The following is a 17,863-nucleotide window of genomic DNA, read 5'->3' on the forward strand; positions in this document are numbered from 1 at the left end:
CACTGTGTCTCCTACCAGCGCCCTCTGCTGGTCACTTCCATCTATCACACTGTGTCTCCTACCAGCGCCCTCTGCTGATCACTTCCATCTATCACACTGTGTCTCCTACCAGCGCCCTCTGCTGGTCACTTCCATCTATCACACTGTGTGTCTCCTACCCGCGCCCTCTGCTGGTCACTTCCATCTATCACACTGTGTCTCCTACCAGGGCCCTCTGCTGATCACTTCCATCTATCACACTGTGTCTCCTACCAGCGCCCTCTGCTGATCACTTCCATCTATCACACTGTGTCTCCTACCAGCGCCCTCTGCTGGTCACTTCCATCTATCACACTGTGTGTCTCCTACCCGCGCCCTCTGCTGGTCACTTCCATCTATCACACTGTGTCTCCTACCAGGGCCCTCTGCTGATCACTTCCATCTATCACACTGTGTCTCCTACCAGCGCCCTCTGCTGATCACTTCCATCTATCACACTGTGTCTTTTACCAGCGCCCTCTGCTAGTCAATTCCATGTTTCACACTGTGTCTCCTACCAGCGCCCTCTGCTGGTCACTTCCATCTATCACACTGTGTCTCCTACCAGCGCCCTCTGCTGGTCACTTCCATCTATCACACTGTGTCTCCTACCAGCGCCCTCTGCTGATCACTTCCATCTATCACACTGTGTCTCCTACCAGCGCCCTCTGCTGGTCACTTCCATCTATCACACTGTGTCTCCTACCAGCGCCCTCTGCTGATCACTTCCATCTATCACACTGTGTCTCCTACCCGCGCCCTCTGCTGGTCACTTCCATCTATCACACTGTGTCTCCTACCAGGGCCCTCTGCTGGTCACTTCCATCTATCACACTCTCTCCTACCAGCGCCCTCTGCTGGTCACTTCCATCTATCACACTGTGTCTCCTACCAGGGCCCTCTGCTGGTCACTTCCATCTATCACACTGTGTATCTCCTACCAGCGCCCTCTGCTGATCACTTCCATCTATCACACTGTGTCTCCTACCAGCGCCCTCTGCTGGTCACTTCCATCTATCACACTGTGTGTCTCTTACCAGCGCCCTCTGCTGGTCACTTACATCTATCACACTGTGTGTCTACTACCAGCGCCCTCTGCTGATCACTTCCATCTATCACACTGTGTCTCCTACCCGCGCCCTCTGCTGGTCACTTCCATCTATCACACTGTGTCTCCTACCAGGGCCCTCTGCTGGTCACTTCCATCTATCACACTGTGTGTCTCTTACCAGCGCCCTCTGCTGGTCACTTACATCTATCACACTGTGTGTCTACTACCAGCGCCCTCTGCTGATCACTTCCATCTATCACACTGTGTGTCCTGTTCATTTGCCGTTATTACTGCAGTCGGCCATTTTGCTGGAGAGCGCTCTGCCGACAGCACATGCGACGTTTGCTTTCCTCTGTTGTTTTTCTCCTCTGACCATGTGACTAGAACTGTGCGCTCATTGGCTGTTTTGTGTCACGTGAAGGGACTCCATTAGCCCCAGCACAGACGAGTTCTCACGGCAGCTCCTGTGCCTCTCCCGCCTCCGCCCGCGCTCCGCTCCCAGACACGGAACATCCGCAGCTGCTGCACTGAATTCTGCTGCTGTGCCGGTCAGGTCTGTGCTCATTGTCTGTTGTGCGCACCAGAAGGCCCAGCATGGCCGCTCTGCGTGTAGGGTCCCATCCGATAGTCTGGCACATGGGGCTTCTGATTCCCGGGATTTTACTGCAGATGTCAGATGTGAATGGAGACTTCTCCCCCACAGCGACTGGAAAGCACGAGGGGCCACAGGGGGCGTCTGATATCTGTCCAGTATTACATCCATTATTTACCCCGAAGGAGTCCACAGCAGAGTGGTCTGCACCACTGACACTGAGGCCATATATCATCAGGAGGTCTCAGTAGTGCAGCCTGTACCACTGACACTGCGGCCATATATCATCAGGTCTCAGTAGTGCAGCCTGTACCACTGACACTGCAGCCATATCTCAGGAGGTTTCAGTAGTGCAGCCTGTACCACTGACACTGCAGCCATATATCATCAGGAGGTCTCAGTAGTGCAGCCTGTACCACTGACACTGCGGCCATATATCATCAGGAGGTCTCAGTAGTGCAGCCTGTACCACTGACACGGCAGCCATATCTCAGGAGGTTTCAGTAGTGCAGCCTTTACCTCTGACACTGCGGCCATATATCAGGAGGTCTCAGTAGTGCAGCCTCTGGTCCCAGTATAGAAATGCCCCCTGATGATCCTGCTGTTGCCTTTTTTATGGGTGGGAGATTAGCTCCGCCCACCACTGACACAGGCCATATATCAGGAGGTCTCAGTAGTGCAGCCTGTACCACTGACACTGCGGCCATATATCAGGAGGTTTTAGTAGTGCAGCCTATACCACTGACACTGCGGCCATATATCAGGAGGTCTCAGTAGTGCAGCCTGTACCACTGACACTGCGGCCATATATCATCAGGAGGTCTCAGTAGTGCAGCCTGTACCACTGACACTGCGGCCATATATCATCAGGAGGTTTCAGTAGTGCAGCCTGTACCACTGACACTGCGGCCATATATCATCAGGAGGTCTCAGTAGTGCAGCCTGTACCACTGACACTGCGGCCATATATCATCAGGAGGTCTCAGTAGTGCAGCCTGTACCACTGACACTGCAGCCATATCTCAGGAGGTTTCAGTAGTGCAGCCTTTACCACTGACACTGAGGCCATCTATCATCAGGAGGTCTCAGTAGTGCAGCCTTTACCACTGACACTGAGGCCATCTATCATCAGGAGGTCTCAGTAGTGCAGCCTGTACCACTGACACTGAGGCCATCTATCATCAGGAGGTCTCAGTAGTGCAGCCTGTACCACTGACACTGCGGCCATATATCAGGAGGTCTCAGTAGTGCAGCCTGTACCACTGACACTGCGGCCATATCTCAGGTGGTCTCAGTAGTGCAGCCTCTGGTCCCAGTATAGAAATGCCCCCTGATGATCCTGCTGTTGCCTTTTTTATGGGTGGGAGATTAGCTCCGCCCACCACTGACACTGAGGCCATATATCAGGAGGTCTCAGTAGTGCAGCCTGTACCACTGACACTGAGGTCATCTATCATCAGGAGGTCTCAGTAGTGCAGCCTGTACCACTGACACTGAGGCCATTTATCATCAGGAGGTCTCAGTAGTGCAGCCTGTACCACTGACACTGCGGCCATATATCAGGAGGTCTCAGTAGTGCAGCCTGTACCACTGACACTGCGGCCATATCTCAGGAGGTTTCAGTAGTGCAGCCTGTACCACTGACACTGCGGCCATATATCATCAGGAGGTCTCAGTAGTGCAGCCTGTACCACTGACACTGCAGCCATATCTCAGGAGGTCTCAGTAGTGCAGCCTGTACCACTGACACTGCAGCCATATCTCAGGAGGTTTCAGTAGTGCAGCCTTTACCACTGACACTGAGGCCATCTATCATCAGGAGGTCTCAGTAGTGCAGCCTGTACCACTGACACTGAGGCCATCTATCATCAGGAGGTCTCAGTAGTGCAGCCTGTACCACTGACACTGAGGCCATCTATCATCAGGAGGTCTCAGTAGTGCAGCCTGTACCACTGACACTGCGGCCATATATCAGGAGGTCTCAGTAGTGCAGCCTGTACCACTGACACTGCGGCCATATCTCAGGTGGTCTCAGTAGTGCAGCCTTTACCTCTAACACTGCGGCCATATATCAGGAGGTCTTAGTAGTGCAGCCTTTACCTCTGACACTGCGGCCATATATCAGGAGGTCTCAGTATTGCAGCCTCTGGTCCCAGTATAGAAATGCCCCCTGATGATCCTGCTGTTGCCTTTTTTATGGGTGGGAGATTAGCTCCGCCCACCACTGACACTGCGGCCATTTATCATCAGGAGGTCTCAGTAGTGCAGCCTGTACCACTGACACTGAGGTCATCTATCATCTGGAGGTCTCAGTAGTGCAGCCTGTACCACTGACACTGCGGCCATATATCAGGAGGTCTCAGTAGTGCAGCCTGTACCACTGACACTGCGGCCATATATCAGGAGGTTCAGTAGTGCAGCCTGTACCACTGACACTGCGGCCATATCTCAGGAGGTTTCAGTAGTGCAGCCTGTACCACTGACACTGCGGCCATCTATCATCAGGAGGTCTCAGTAGTGCAGCCTGTACCACTGACACTGCGGCCATATATCAGGAGGTTTCAGTAGTGCAGCCTGTACCACTGACACTGCGGCCATATATCAGGAGGTCTCAGTAGTGCAGCTTGTACCACTGACACTGTGGCCATATATCATCAGGAGGTCTCAGTAGTGCAGCCTGTACCACTGACACTGCAGCCATATCTCAGGAGGTTTCAGTAGTGCAGCCTTTACCACTGACACTGCGGCCATATATCATCAGGAGGTCTCAGTAGTGCAGCCTGTACCACTGACACTGCGGCCATATATCAGGAGGTCTCAGTAGTGCAGCCTGTACCACTGACACTGAGGCCATCTATCATCAGGAGGTCTCAGTAGTGCAGCCATTACCACTGACACTGCGGCCATATATCAGGAGGTCTCAGTAGTGCAGCCTGTACCACTGACACTGCGGCCATATATCAGGAGGTCTCAGTAGTGCAGCCTGTACCACTGACACTGCGGCCATATATCAGGAGGTCTCAGTAGTGCAGCCATTACCACTGACACTGCGGCCATATATCAGGAGGTTTCAGTAGTGCAGCCTTTACCTCTAACACTGGCCATATATCAGGAGGTCTCAGTAGTGCAGCCTTTACCTCTGACACTGCGGCCATATATCAGGAGGTCTCAGTAGTGCAGCCTTTACCTCTGACACTGCGGCCATATATCAGGAGGTCTCAGTAGTGCAGCCTGTACCACTGACACTGCGGCCATATATCAGGAGGTCTCAGTAGGGCAGCCTCTGGTCCCAGTATAGAAATTTCCCCTGATGATCCTGCTGTTGCCTTTTTTATGGGTGGGAGATTAGCTCCGCCCACCACTGACACTGAGGCCATATATTAGGAGGTCTCAGTAGTGCAGCCTGTACCACTGACACTGCGGCCATATATCATCAGGAGGTCTCAGTAGTGCAGCCTGTACCACTGACACTGCAGCCATATCTCAGGAGGTTTCAGTAGTGCAGCCTTTACCACTGACACTGCGGCCATATATCATCAGGAGGTCTCAGTAGTGCAGCCTGTACCACTGACACTGCGGCCATATATCAGGAGGTCTCAGTAGTGCAGCCTGTACCACTGACACTGCGGCCATATATCAGGAGGTCTCAGTAGTGCAGCCTGTACCACTGACACTGAGGCCATCTATCATCAGGAGGTCTCAGTAGTGCAGCCTGTACCACTGACACTGAGGCCATCTATCATCAGGAGGTCTCAGTAGTGCAGCCTGTACCACTGACACTGAGGCCATATATCAGGAGGTGTCAGTAGTGCAGCCATTACCACTGACACTGCGGCCATATATCAGGAGGTTTCAGTAGTGCAGCCTTTACCTCTAACACTGTGGCCATATATCAGGAGGTCTCAGTAGTGCAGCCTTTACCTCTGACACTGCGGCCATATATCAGGAGGTCTCAGTAGGGCAGCCTCTGGTCCCAGTATAGAAATGCCCCCTGATGATCCTGCTGTTGCCTTTTTTATGGGTGGGAGATTAGCTCCGCCCACCACTGACACTGAGGCCATATATTAGGAGGTCTCAGTAGTGCAGCCTGTACCACTGACACTGCGGCCATTTATCATCAGGAGGTCTCAGTAGTGCAGCCTGTACCACTGACACTGCGGCCATATCTCAGGAGGTTTCAGTAGTGCAGCCTGTACCACTGACACTGCGGCCATATCTCAGGAGGTTTCAGTAGTGCAGCCTGTACCACTGACACTGAGGTCATCTATCATCAGGAGGTTTCAGTAGTGCAGCCTGTACCACTGACACTGAGGTCATCTATCAGGAGGTCTCAGTAGTGCAGCCTGTACCACTGACACTGCGGCCATATATCAGGAGGTCTCAGTAGTGCAGCCTGTACCACTGACACTGAGGCCATCTATCATCAGGAGGTTTCAGTAGTGCAGCCTGTACCACTGACACTGAGGCCATCTATCATCAGGAGGTCTCAGTAGTGCAGCCTGTACCACTGACACTGAGGCCATATATCAGGAGGTGTCAGTAGTGCAGCCTTTACCACTGACACTGAGGCCATATATCAGGAGGTTTCAGTAGTGCAGCCTTTACCTCTAACACTGTGGCCATATATCAGGAGGTCTCAGTAGTGCAGCCTTTACCTCTGACACTGCGGCCATATATCAGGAGGTCTCAGTAGGGCAGCCTCTGGTCCCAGTATAGAAATGCCCCCTGATGATCCTGCTGTTGCCTTTTTTATGGGTGGGAGATTAGCTCCGCCCACCACTGACACTGAGGCCATATATTAGGAGGTCTCAGTAGTGCAGCCTGTACCACTGACACTGCGGCCATTTATCATCAGGAGGTCTCAGTAGTGCAGCCTGTACCACTGACACTGCGGCCATATCTCAGGAGGTTTCAGTAGTGCAGCCTGTACCACTGACACTGCGGCCATATCTCAGGAGGTTTCAGTAGTGCAGCCTGTACCACTGACACTGAGGTCATCTATCATCAGGAGGTTTCAGTAGTGCAGCCTGTACCACTGACACTGAGGTCATCTATCATCAGGAGGTCTCAGTAGTGCAGCCTGTACCACTGACACTGAGGCCATCTATCATCAGGAGGTTTCAGTAGTGCAGCCTGTACCACTGACACTGCGGCCATATATCATCAGGAGGTCTCAGTAGTGCAGCCTGTACCACTGACACTGCGGCCATATCTCAGGAGGTTTCAGTAGTGCAGCCTGTACCACTGACACTGCGGCCATATCTCAGGAGGTTTCAGTAGTGCAGCCTGTACCACTGACACTGAGGTCATCTATCATCAGGAGGTCTCAGTAGTGCAGCCTGTACCACTGACACTGCGGCCATATATCAGGAGGTTTCAGTAGTGCAGCCTGTACCACTGACACTGCGGCCATGTATCAGGAGGTCTCAGTAGTGCAGCCTGTACTAATGATACTACCCCCATATATCAGGAGGTCTCAGTAGTGCAGCCTCTGTTCCCAGTATACTGCCCCCTGATGATCCTGCTGTTTTATGGGTGGGAGATTAGCTCCGCCCACCATACCTGACCACACCCCCAGCTGTGTCATCTGCTCTCAGGTCCTGTTCTTCCGCTGATGTCTGTTGCTGTGTATGATGGGGGTTATCCCCCTCAGGTCCTCATGTCTCCTTCTCTTCCTCCAGGTGGGGGCGATGCCGAGCTGCATAGTGAAGGGCTGCACCCACTACACGGGCATGAAGGCCAACCACCCGCTGCTGACCATGCACGTCTTCCCGCGGGAGCTCAGCCGCATCAAGCTCTGGCTGCAGCAGATCGGCCAGAACTTCGGGGACCTCGACTCTTTTGCCTCTAAGGTTTTTGATGCGTCGAGGACTGGTAAATACCGCATTTGCTCCGCCCACTTTGCTCCCGACAGCTACACCTCCCAGGGGAGCCGGATTGTGCTGAAAAACGACGCCATCCCCACCCTGTTCCCCGGGACCTTCCCGCATCCTCCGCCGGACTGGAAGCCGGACACTGCAGCTAAAACTGACAGTACGGACACCTCTGCGCCAAAGGCCGTCGCCCAGAAGGAGGCGGGGCCTCAGCCTAAAGCAGACACTAATAAGAGGCTTCAGGAGGGAGTGCGCTGGAACCCAAAGGCCAGGCTGGGCCGAACCCCCGGCCCCCCGAAGGAGCCACTCCTGGACGTCAATGGCCGATTCTCGGGCGTCGTGCGAAGAGACTCGAAGACCAAACCAAACGAGCTCCGCAACAACTGGACCGTAACAATCCCACCAGACGCCACGGAGGAGAACCGGCGCGCCTTGTGGTCTCTGGAAAATTTATTGGTGAGTATTCTGTATTCTGCTCCAGTCACATCCAGAGCTGCGCTCTGTTCTATGGATTCCTGATGAAACGCGCAGCTCTGGATGTGACTGGAGTAGAAGACGTACAGGATAATGTGGGGGGGCGGCGGCAGGGGCTCTCTGTCAGGGTGTTATCCCTATGGCAGAGATCAGCAGCGGCTGGGCACCGCTTGTCTGGAGGCTGACGTTCTTCCTCCACTTCTCCAGGTCTCCCTCCTGCAGCATCTGGCACACGCTCCTCTCACCTCCCGACCACAAAAACACAAGACCAGCCGCCTGCTGAACCAGACCGCCGAGATCGTGTCCGTGCTGACCGGAGAGGTGAGGCGGCACCTGTAATGTGTGTGTGTGTGTCTATACATATATGTAGGAGTGTATATATTGTGGTGCCCAATGGCTTCACCGTCTTCCTCCTCCTCAGGAATGGACGGTTGTGAAGAAGAATTCTCACATCAGCAAGTTCTACAACATGATCCGAGAGGTGGGTGAGGGGTCATGTGACTGGTCAGGTGACATGCTTTGTTATGGGTGGGTCATGTGACATTTTGCCCCCTTACCCCCAGTGACCCGATTGACTTTTACTCTTCAGGTTCCCATCAAGTGCGGGGATGTGGCGGTGTTCTTCTCCATGGATGAGTGGGACTACATCGAGGACCACGAGGAGCATTACAAGCACGTGATGGTGGAAGAACCCAAGAACCCCATTGTCACCATAGACGACCCCAAAACCGAATTCTTTCCCGAGATGCAATGTGAACAGAGGCTGAACTTCGGTGAGTGTGGGGCGGGTGACACACCATGGAGCAGTCAGTGTACCACAGGGCAGGGTTAATATGGCAGGAAAAGTGCCCTCCTGCTCCTGTGTAGTGTGTAGACCTGTGTGTCTCCATGGTAACAAAATGTGTGTGGTCTGATCCTGTGGCCACAAGCTCCACCTGCCACTAGGGGGAGGGCTGAAGACAGATTTATCAAGATCAATGGGTGCTGTATAGATTCCCATGCAGTGAGCTCCCCCTGGTGGTGGCTGCATAGATTGCCATGCAGTGAGCTCCCCCTGGTGGTGGCTGCAGGCAAGTTTCCACAGCCCTATGACTATGCTATGATTTTGGATCTTTAAGGCTAGCATTCAGTCTTGAGAATTTGTCAGGGGGCTGAACAGTCAAGAACCATTGCTTGAACCAGTCACCCCACTCACAATTGCCTTCCTCTGTTTCTCTTTCAGCTGACTTGGACTTTGGGAGTTCCCTGGACTTCCTGCCGAGCCCCGCCACTTTCCCGCCGCCGCTGACAGGTGAGCCTCCCTCTCTAGACAGTCCATTATAAGAGCGGGCCGCCCTGCTGTCACCTTCCAGTCCCTCTACCTCCTCCTCCATCATTGATAGGAGTGTATAAGAATTGGTCCCAAGATGGCGGCCGCCTCCATCTGCTGATCCTGTTCTTTGTGGTTTCTTCTCAGATAAAGAGCAAATAGAAAGAGAAGAGATTGAAGTTCTTGAGATGAGCTGTGTCTCGGGTAAGACTCCTCTCGTCTGCAGGTAGGTGCTCGCTGTTATTGTCAGACATATTAACTGCCCGATCCTTTCCTACAACAGAGGATGTCATTGACGAACCGGCGACCGCCACACCTCAGACGGAGAGAATAGATTCTTCCTCAGGTAAGTAAGCTTTAGAATTGGGCTGTACCATTTGGAAGAGGGGGGGGGGTATAGATACATAACGGAAGATGAAAGCCTTAACCCTTTCAGCCCCGGATTTTTTTTTTTTGCGTCTTTCGTTTTGCTCTCTTTTCCCTCCTAGAGCCATAATTTTTTTATTTGTCTGTTCACATAGCCATATGAAAAAAATTCCAAATGGGGTGAAATTGCAAAAAAAAATTCCACCACAGTTTTACGATGTTCGATAACTGATCAGTTACTTTAATTCTACAGGTCAGTACGAATCCGGCGATACCTTTTTATATGTATAGTTTTTCTGGTGGGGAAAAAAAATCTGTTTTATTTTTCCCCGGCGCCTCCACAACGGCACTTACAGGAGGGTGTCCCCGCCCCCGGACAGGAAATGGAGCAGGCGCACATGATACACAATGGCCTCCTCCCCTTACCTATTCAGTCGTTGTTCCTCAGCCCGGTAAGCCTCCTCCCCAGTGGGACTTGTATACTTCAAAAGGTCTCTCTCTTCTGCGGCCAGAAGACTTCCTCCATCAGGAATATCATGACTGTCTTGGGCCTTCTGACAGCTGCAATCCCGTCGGCCAGATGGACTTCAGGCCTTCCTCCTTGGACGGAGAAAGTTCCGCTTTAGAAAAGCATGTTTATATTCCCAATACTGTCAAAAAGTCCCTGATGTGGTGGAGAATGGGGAAGAACTTGGAGACGGGGGAAGAACTCTCTGCAATCTACAAGGTCATCACTTCTCTTCACACTCCCTCATCTCCAAAACACCTGAAGGTGTTATCAGACAACACCACAGCTGTTACTTACCTGAACAAGCAGGGGGGAAAAGGGGCCGCTCACTGGGGTCAGTGTCTGGAGACATTTTTCTTTGGGCAGAAAAAAAAATCTTATATCTTTAACTGCGGTCCATGTCAAAGGGGAAAACAATATAATGGCTGACTTCCTCAGCCGTAGAACTTTGAAGGAAGGAGAATGGTCCCTAAATTCTCAGATATTTCAGCTGAACTAGACAAGGGCCACAAGGGACAACAGACCAAGAGGCTTTGCTTCCTCTCCCGTCAAGGCCAGTCTTTATGGATAGATGCTCTATCCCAGCCATGGCCGAAGACTCTACTTTATGCGTTCCCTCCCTTCAACTTGATTCCAAGAACTCTGATGAAGGAGGAAGAGGCTCAAGTAATTTTCATTGCTCCATTTTGGCCAAGAAGGTCTTGGTTCCCCCTACTGCTCCGGCTGTCTGGGGGAATATTCTGGACCTTTCCTGCGATCCTGGACCTTCTCCATCAAGGTCCGGTATTTCATCCAAAGACAAACCAACGCAACCTGATGGTTGAACGCCTCGCCTTGAAGAAGAAAGGGTTGTCAGATGATGTCATTGCCACATTAATGTTGAGTCGTAAGCCTATAACATCCAAAATTTATTTAAGAACATGGAACGCTTTTCTATCCTTCTCAAATAGCCTTTATCCAGACATCCCTCAGATTCTTAGTTTCTTGCAAGCAGGAATGGATAAAGGTCTCAGGCCCGCTACACTCAAAGTACAGATATCAGCTTTAAGTGCTTTCCTAGATAAAAAATTTGCGGACTCCCCACTTATTAAACATTTTTTTTAAAAGGGGCTACAAAAAGGTTGCCTACCATCCATTCCGTCATTCCACTCTTGGTCCTCTCAGTCTTGATGGAACCTCCATTTGAACCACTGGATCAGATCCCTTTAAAACTAGTCACCTACAAAAGTTTTTCTTGTAGCAATAACAACCGCAAGAAGAACTGGAGAAATCCAGGCTTTTTCCTACAAGCCTCCATATCTTACGGTCCTGGGCGATCACATAATTCTCAGGCATTGTCCTTCCCATGGTTTCATTGTGACCAGGAAGTATCGTTGCCTTCCTTTTGTCCATTTCCAACTACTGAAAGGAGATACGAAATTCCACCAACTGGATGTTAGAAGAAGTGTGTTATCCTACCTGGATGCCACAAATAGTTTCAGACAATCGGATCATCTCTTCCTCCAATACCAAGGTCCTAACAAGGGACAGGTGGCCAGAAAGTCATCCTTGGCCTATGTCCAGAGAGATCTTCATCCCCCTGCCGGGGTTAGAGCTCGGTGAACTAGGGCTGTGTCTTCCTCGGCTTCAGTTTCTCTAGACCAGATCTGCAGAGCAGCCACGTGGGCACGCCCTATGACTTTTTTTTCAATCATTACAAGCTGGATATTCTTAAGAACCAGGATTTGTCTTTTGGTTGTAGAATCCTTTCTGCTGTTGTCCCTTCCTAGAGCTGATTACTCTGTTAATCCTCCTGTAAGTGCCGTTGTGGAGGCGCCGGGGAAAAGGGTAAATTACTCTTACCGGTAATTATTTTTACCCAATAGCCCCCACAACGGCACTGAGTTTTCCCTCCCCTTTTTTTCTTCCGTTTTGTCAAATGATGTAATTTGATGTCTAACACCTTTTTTTTGTTCTTGCATCACTTAACTGAATAGGTTGGGGAGGAGGCCTTTTTAAATCATGTGCTCCTGGGGGCGGGAGTAATTTACCCTTTTTATTGAATTTTTTTTGTAGAAAATGAAGCGACCAAAAAGAGCGATTTGGACCCTTTTTTTCTGTTTTTGCTGTTTGCCATATGGGGAATATATTTTTATACTATGGGCGTTTTCGCACATCGCGACACCCATGATGTGTGTTTTTTTTTATTTTGGGAAAAGGAGGGTGATTTGAATTTTTATGATTTATTTATATTTTTTTATTTATTTTTACACATTTGTTTTATAGTTTCCATAGAGAACTTTTTTTTCTGTTGGACTTTTCGGACGCGGCGATATGTAATATGTTTATTTATTGGGAAAGGGGGCGATTTTTGATACTGGTATAAAAGTATCGATGATTTTACTACTTTCCTAGGGAGCCCTATTACAGGCAAGGGCTCCACAGGAAATACTATACAGCAGCCTCCGGTCATTCACAAAGACAGGGGCTGCTGCACACACGCTCCGGCTCCTCCAATCGCCACACGGTGCAGCCATAGCACAACCAAAAGTGCGCGCTTTCGGTTTTCAGTGCGCTCAGATGCCATGGTCAGGATTGACCACGGTACCAGAGGGCTTAAATGTCCGCGATCAGCATTTCTGCCGGTTGCGGACATGAGCCGCGGGGAGGAGCGTGCGTCATGTTTAAAGACCAGCCGTCGGGGCGTGAAAGGGTTTAATGGGTATTCCATCACATACAATGGGGGATATCGCTAGGATATGCTCCCATTGTCTGATGGGTGCTGGTCCCACCTCTGTGACCCACATCTACACTGAGAATAGAGCAGGGAAGGTGGTGGCTGGAGGACCATGGGTTTCCCCAGGTGCGGCCACCACCCAGCACTCTCCCCATAGTACCTGTCCCATTCATTTCTACAGGCTCATGGAAATAGCAGAGTCAGCACTCAGCTATTTTCAGCTGCCCCATATAAATGAATGGAGGGCTGCTGCGCATGCGCAGTGCACCCTCCACAACTTTTGGTGCTCTGTTCTCGGTGGGACCTGCACCTATCCGAACAATGGGGGCATAGCCTGGGAAAACCCCTTTTAAAGCACCTCCTGTACCTTTATTGGTTATTACGGCTATTAGTCCACCAGTCATTACATAATGAGAGTAGTAATTGTGGTGAATGCAGAATCGGTGGTCTGAGCAGCAGGACTGTTGTCTGGGGGGCCCAGGTTGTCAGGACTGTTGTCTGGGGGGCCCAGGTTGTCAGAGCTGTTGTCTGGGGGGCCCAGGTTGTCAGAGCTGTTGTCTGGGGGGCCCAGGTTGTCAGAGCTGTTGTCTGGGGGGCCCAGGTTGTCAGAGCTGTTGTCTGGGGGGCCCAGGTTGTCAGAGCTGTTGTCTGGGGGGCCCAGGTTGTCAGAGCTGTGGTGTTATAAATGGCCGTCCCCTTAACCACTCGGTCTGTTGGTATTACAGGAGACAAGGATGTTGGGGGTCGCTTGGACGTCGCCCGGAGCCCCGCGTCACCCCCAGTACAGAAAGGTGAGCTTACACACGAGAGTATTCTCGCAGACTAAAGGTTTACATGTGGGCGCCAAGATGGTGGCCACCTCCATCTGCTGAACCTCACTCTGTTTTTGTGGTTTCTTAGAAAAGCACAAAGAAAAAAGAAAAGATGACATTGACGAAACTCTGGAGGTGACTTGTTGTACAGGTAAAGCGTCCGCAGCGCGGGAACCCCGAGCCGAAATCACTGATTTCTCATTAAAGGGAACCTCCCCATCCCCCGCATCTCACAGCTGTAGTCGTCATGTCTCCAACCATGGGCATCTAATGAAAAAAAATGTAAAAAAAAAAATATTACTTAATTCATCCAGCACATGCGCTGTTCTGTTTCATTTTCAGCGTCTGCGCAGTGAGATGATCTTCAGAGTACTTGTTTCCAGAGGCCCATTCCCAGGAGTCTGCGCCTGTACAGTGAGCCTCTGAAGACGTACTCTGAAGATGAAACAGCGGTGCATGCGCTGGATCTCAGGCGCATGCACCGCTGAAGGGGAAAAAAAGCACTGAGCTGTCATTCGGGTGAGTGAAGGACGGGGGAACGGCCAGCTTGACTTGCAATGCCCCCTTGGCAGCCAATTTGTGTACGCCGCCCAGACGTCACTGGAGACATGAGGGGAGGGATGGGCGGCTGGGGAGGCATTATGGTGGGGCCAGTTCCTTTAACATCTGATATTTCTCCATCTAGATGATGATGACGACATGCCTGAGCCCCCAAAAAGAAGGGACGCTTCCCCAAAAAGAAGGGACGCTTCCCCAAAAAGAAGGGACGCTTCCCCAAAAAGAAGGGACGCTTCCCCAAAAAGAAGGGACGCTTCCCCAAAAAGAAGGGACGCTTCCCCAAAAAGACGGGACGCTTCCCCAAAAAGACGGGACGCTTCCCCAAAAAGACGGGACGCTTCCCCAGGTAATGAGTTCTACTGTATGATGGAAGGTTAAAACTTCTGTATTATTAATGGCTAGAAGAGGGCAGGCTGCAGTCCTGAGCTCTGCGCCCTCCTGCAGGGGCATGTGCACTAGTACTATGGCAATAAAGAGGCACTGCAGGTGCAGTAGGGTGAAATAGGGGCAGGTGCAGTAGTAGTGGTGGTGAAATAGGGGCAGGTGCAGTAGTAGTGGTGAAATAGGGGCAGGTGCAGTAGTAGTGGTGGTGAAATAGGGGCAGGTGCAGTAGTAGTGGTGAAATAGGGGCACGGGCAGGTGCAGTAGTAGTAATGCTGACGCAAAGGCACTTGTAGGTGGGGTAGCAGTGGTAATGTAGGGCCACATTCAGGTGCAGTAGTGTCGCTACAGGGGCAGATGTAGTAGCGATAGTGGCGCAGGCAGTTGCAGTGATACGGGGGCAGATGTAGTAGCGATGGTGACACAGGCAGTTGCAGTGATACAGGGGCTTATGCGGCAGTGGTGGTGACATATACAGGTGCAGTAGGAGTGGCGATGGGGGCACAGGCAGTTGCAGTGATACGGGGGCAGATGTTGCAGCGATAGTGACGCAGGGGCAGTGATACGGGGGCAGATGTAGTAGCGATAGGGGCACAGGCAGTTGCAGTGATACGGGGGCAGATGTAGTAGCGATAGGGGCACAGGCAGTTGCAGTGATACGGGGGCAGATGTAGCGATAGGGGCACAGGCAGTTGCAGTGATACGGGGGCAGATGTAGTAGCGATAGTGACCCAGGGGCACAGGCAGTTGCAGTGATACGGGGCAGATGTAGTAGTGATAGTGACGCAGGGGCACAGGCAGTTGCAGTGATACGGGGCAGATGTTGCAGCGATAGGGGCACAGGCAGTTGCAGTGATACGGGGGCAGATGTAGCGATAGGGGCACAGGCAGTTGCAGTGATACGGGGGCAGATGTAGCGATAGGGGCACAGGCAGTTGCAGTGATACGGGGGCAGATGTAGTAGCGATAGTGACCCAGGGGCACAGGCAGTTGCAGTGATACGGGGCAGATGTAGTAGCGATAGTGACGCAGGGGCACAGGCAGTTGCAGTGATACGGGGCAGATGTTGCAGTGATACGGGGCAGATGTTGCAGCGATAGGGGCACAGGCAGTTGCAGTGATACGGGGGCAGATGTAGTAGCGATAGTGACGCAGGGGCACAGGCAGTTGCAGTGATACGGGGCAGATGTAGTAGTGATAGTGACGCAGGGGCACAGGCAGATGTAGTAGTGATAGTGACGCAGGGGCACAGGCAGTTGCAGTGATACGGGGCAGATGTTGCAGCGATAGGGGCACAGGCAGTTGCAGTGATACGGGGGCAGATGTAGTAGCGATAGTGACGCAGGGGCACAGGCAGTTGCAGTGATACGGGGCAGATGTTGCAGCGATAGGGGCACAGGCAGTTGCAGTGATACGGGGGCAGATGTAGTAGCGATAGTGACGCAGGGGCACAGGCAGTTGCAGTGATACGGGGGCAGATGTAGTAGTGATAGTGACGCAGGGGCACAGGCAGTTGCAGTGATACGGGGCAGATGTTGCAGGGATACGGGGCTGCTGTTGCAGTGATACGGGGCAGATGTTGCAGCGATAGGGGCACAGGCAGTTGCAGTGATACGGGGGCAGATGTAGTAGTGATAGTGACGCAGGGGCACAGGCAGTTGCAGTGATACGGGGCAGATGTTGCAGTGATACGGGGCAGATGTTGCAGCGATAGGGGCACAGGCAGTTGCAGTGATACGGGGGCAGATGTAGTAGCGATAGTGACGCAGGGGCACAGGCAGTTGCAGTGATACGGGGGCAGATGTAGTAGCGATAGTGACGCAGGGGCACAGGCAGTTGCAGTGATACGGGGGCAGATGTAGTAGTGATAGTGACGCAGGGGCACAGGCAGTTGCAGTGATACGGGGCAGATGTTGCAGTGATACGGGGCAGATGTTGCAGTGATACGGGGCAGATGTTGCAGCGATAGGGGCACAGGCAGTTGCAGTGATACGGGGGCAGATGTAGTAGTGATAGTGACGCAGGGGCACAGGCAGTTGCAGTGATACGGGGCAGATGTTGCAGTGATACGGGGCAGATGTTGCAGTGATACGGGGCAGATGTTGCAGCGATAGGGGCACAGGCAGTTGCAGTGATACGGGGGCAGATGTAGTAGTGATAGTGACGCAGGGGCACAGGCAGTTGCAGTGATACGGGGCAGATGTAGTAGTGATAGTGACGCAGGGGCACAGGCAGTTGCAGTGATACGGGGCAGATGTTGCAGTGATACGGGGCAGATGTTGCAGTGATACGGGGCAGATGTTGCAGCGATAGGGGCACAGGCAGTTGCAGTGATACGGGGGCAGATGTAGTAGTGATAGTGACGCAGGGGCACAGGCAGTTGCAGTGATACGGGGCAGATGTAGTAGTGATAGTGACGCAGGGGCACAGGCAGTTGCAGTGATACGGGGGCAGATGTAGTAGTGATAGTGACGCAGGGGCACAGGCAGTTGCAGCGATACGGGGGATGTTGCAGCGATAGTGGCGCAGGCAGTTGCAGGGATACAGGGGCTTATGCTGCAGTGGTGGTGACATATACAGGTGCAGTAGGAGTGGCGATAGTGAGGTGCAGTAGTAGGTGGCGCAGCGGTGGGACAGGCTGGTGCAGTCATGACTACCAGTACTACTCCACCAGGCTGCAGACTAGTAACGGCTCTCACGGTCTCGTTCCTCTGCAGCAGCAGATGCGGTAGAAGAATCGGAGTCCGCCAGCTCGGAGTTGTGGATTGCACAGGACGGTACAACTTCTTCTACGTGGATCCCACAAGACGACCCGAGGCCCAAAGGACGAAACAGCTTTAAGTATGGTAAACATGCTGGCAGAATCCAGTGTCCGGTCAGCCTGTCCGGTATCACCATCTGTTTACCGGAGCAGCCCCTGAAGAGAGCAGAGTCCGCACGGGACCCCCGCTGCGACCTCTGTGACCTCAGCTTCCCTGATAAATACGAACTGGATCTGCACCAGATCACACACAGTAAGAAGCAGCGGCTGTGACCACCCTGCACCCCCTTACAGCGGGAGAGGGGAGTCCACCCGAGGCACGGACAGAAAACCATGACGGGACTGTGGCCGCACCTGCCGGCATAATGAGCCTCGTCTGTAAAGATGGCGTCACGGTAAAGTCTGGTCGTCGTTTTTTTTTTTTTTTTCGTTTTTTTTAAAAAG

At 52.2% G+C, this 17,863-nt stretch overlaps 1 protein-coding gene across 1 annotated transcript; it reads left to right on the plus strand.

Annotated features, from left to right (window-relative positions):
- Positions 1-1,486: 1,486 nt before the first annotated feature.
- On the plus strand, positions 1,487-17,863 carry LOC122923964. The gene is made up of 12 exons (XM_044274864.1): positions 1,487-1,622; positions 7,343-7,990; positions 8,216-8,329; positions 8,430-8,489; positions 8,598-8,781; positions 9,231-9,299; positions 9,465-9,521; positions 9,601-9,663; positions 13,633-13,698; positions 13,808-13,870; positions 14,405-14,623; positions 17,376-17,863. Exons 2-12 carry the CDS (start codon positions 7,352-7,354, stop codon positions 17,690-17,692), a joined length of 1,851 nt encoding a protein of 616 aa, XP_044130799.1. The 5' UTR covers positions 1,487-1,622; positions 7,343-7,351; the 3' UTR covers positions 17,693-17,863.

This window comes from Bufo gargarizans, unplaced genomic scaffold (assembly GCF_014858855.1).
Source record: "Bufo gargarizans isolate SCDJY-AF-19 unplaced genomic scaffold, ASM1485885v1 original_scaffold_2097_pilon, whole genome shotgun sequence".
NCBI lineage: Eukaryota > Metazoa > Chordata > Amphibia > Anura > Bufonidae > Bufo > Bufo gargarizans.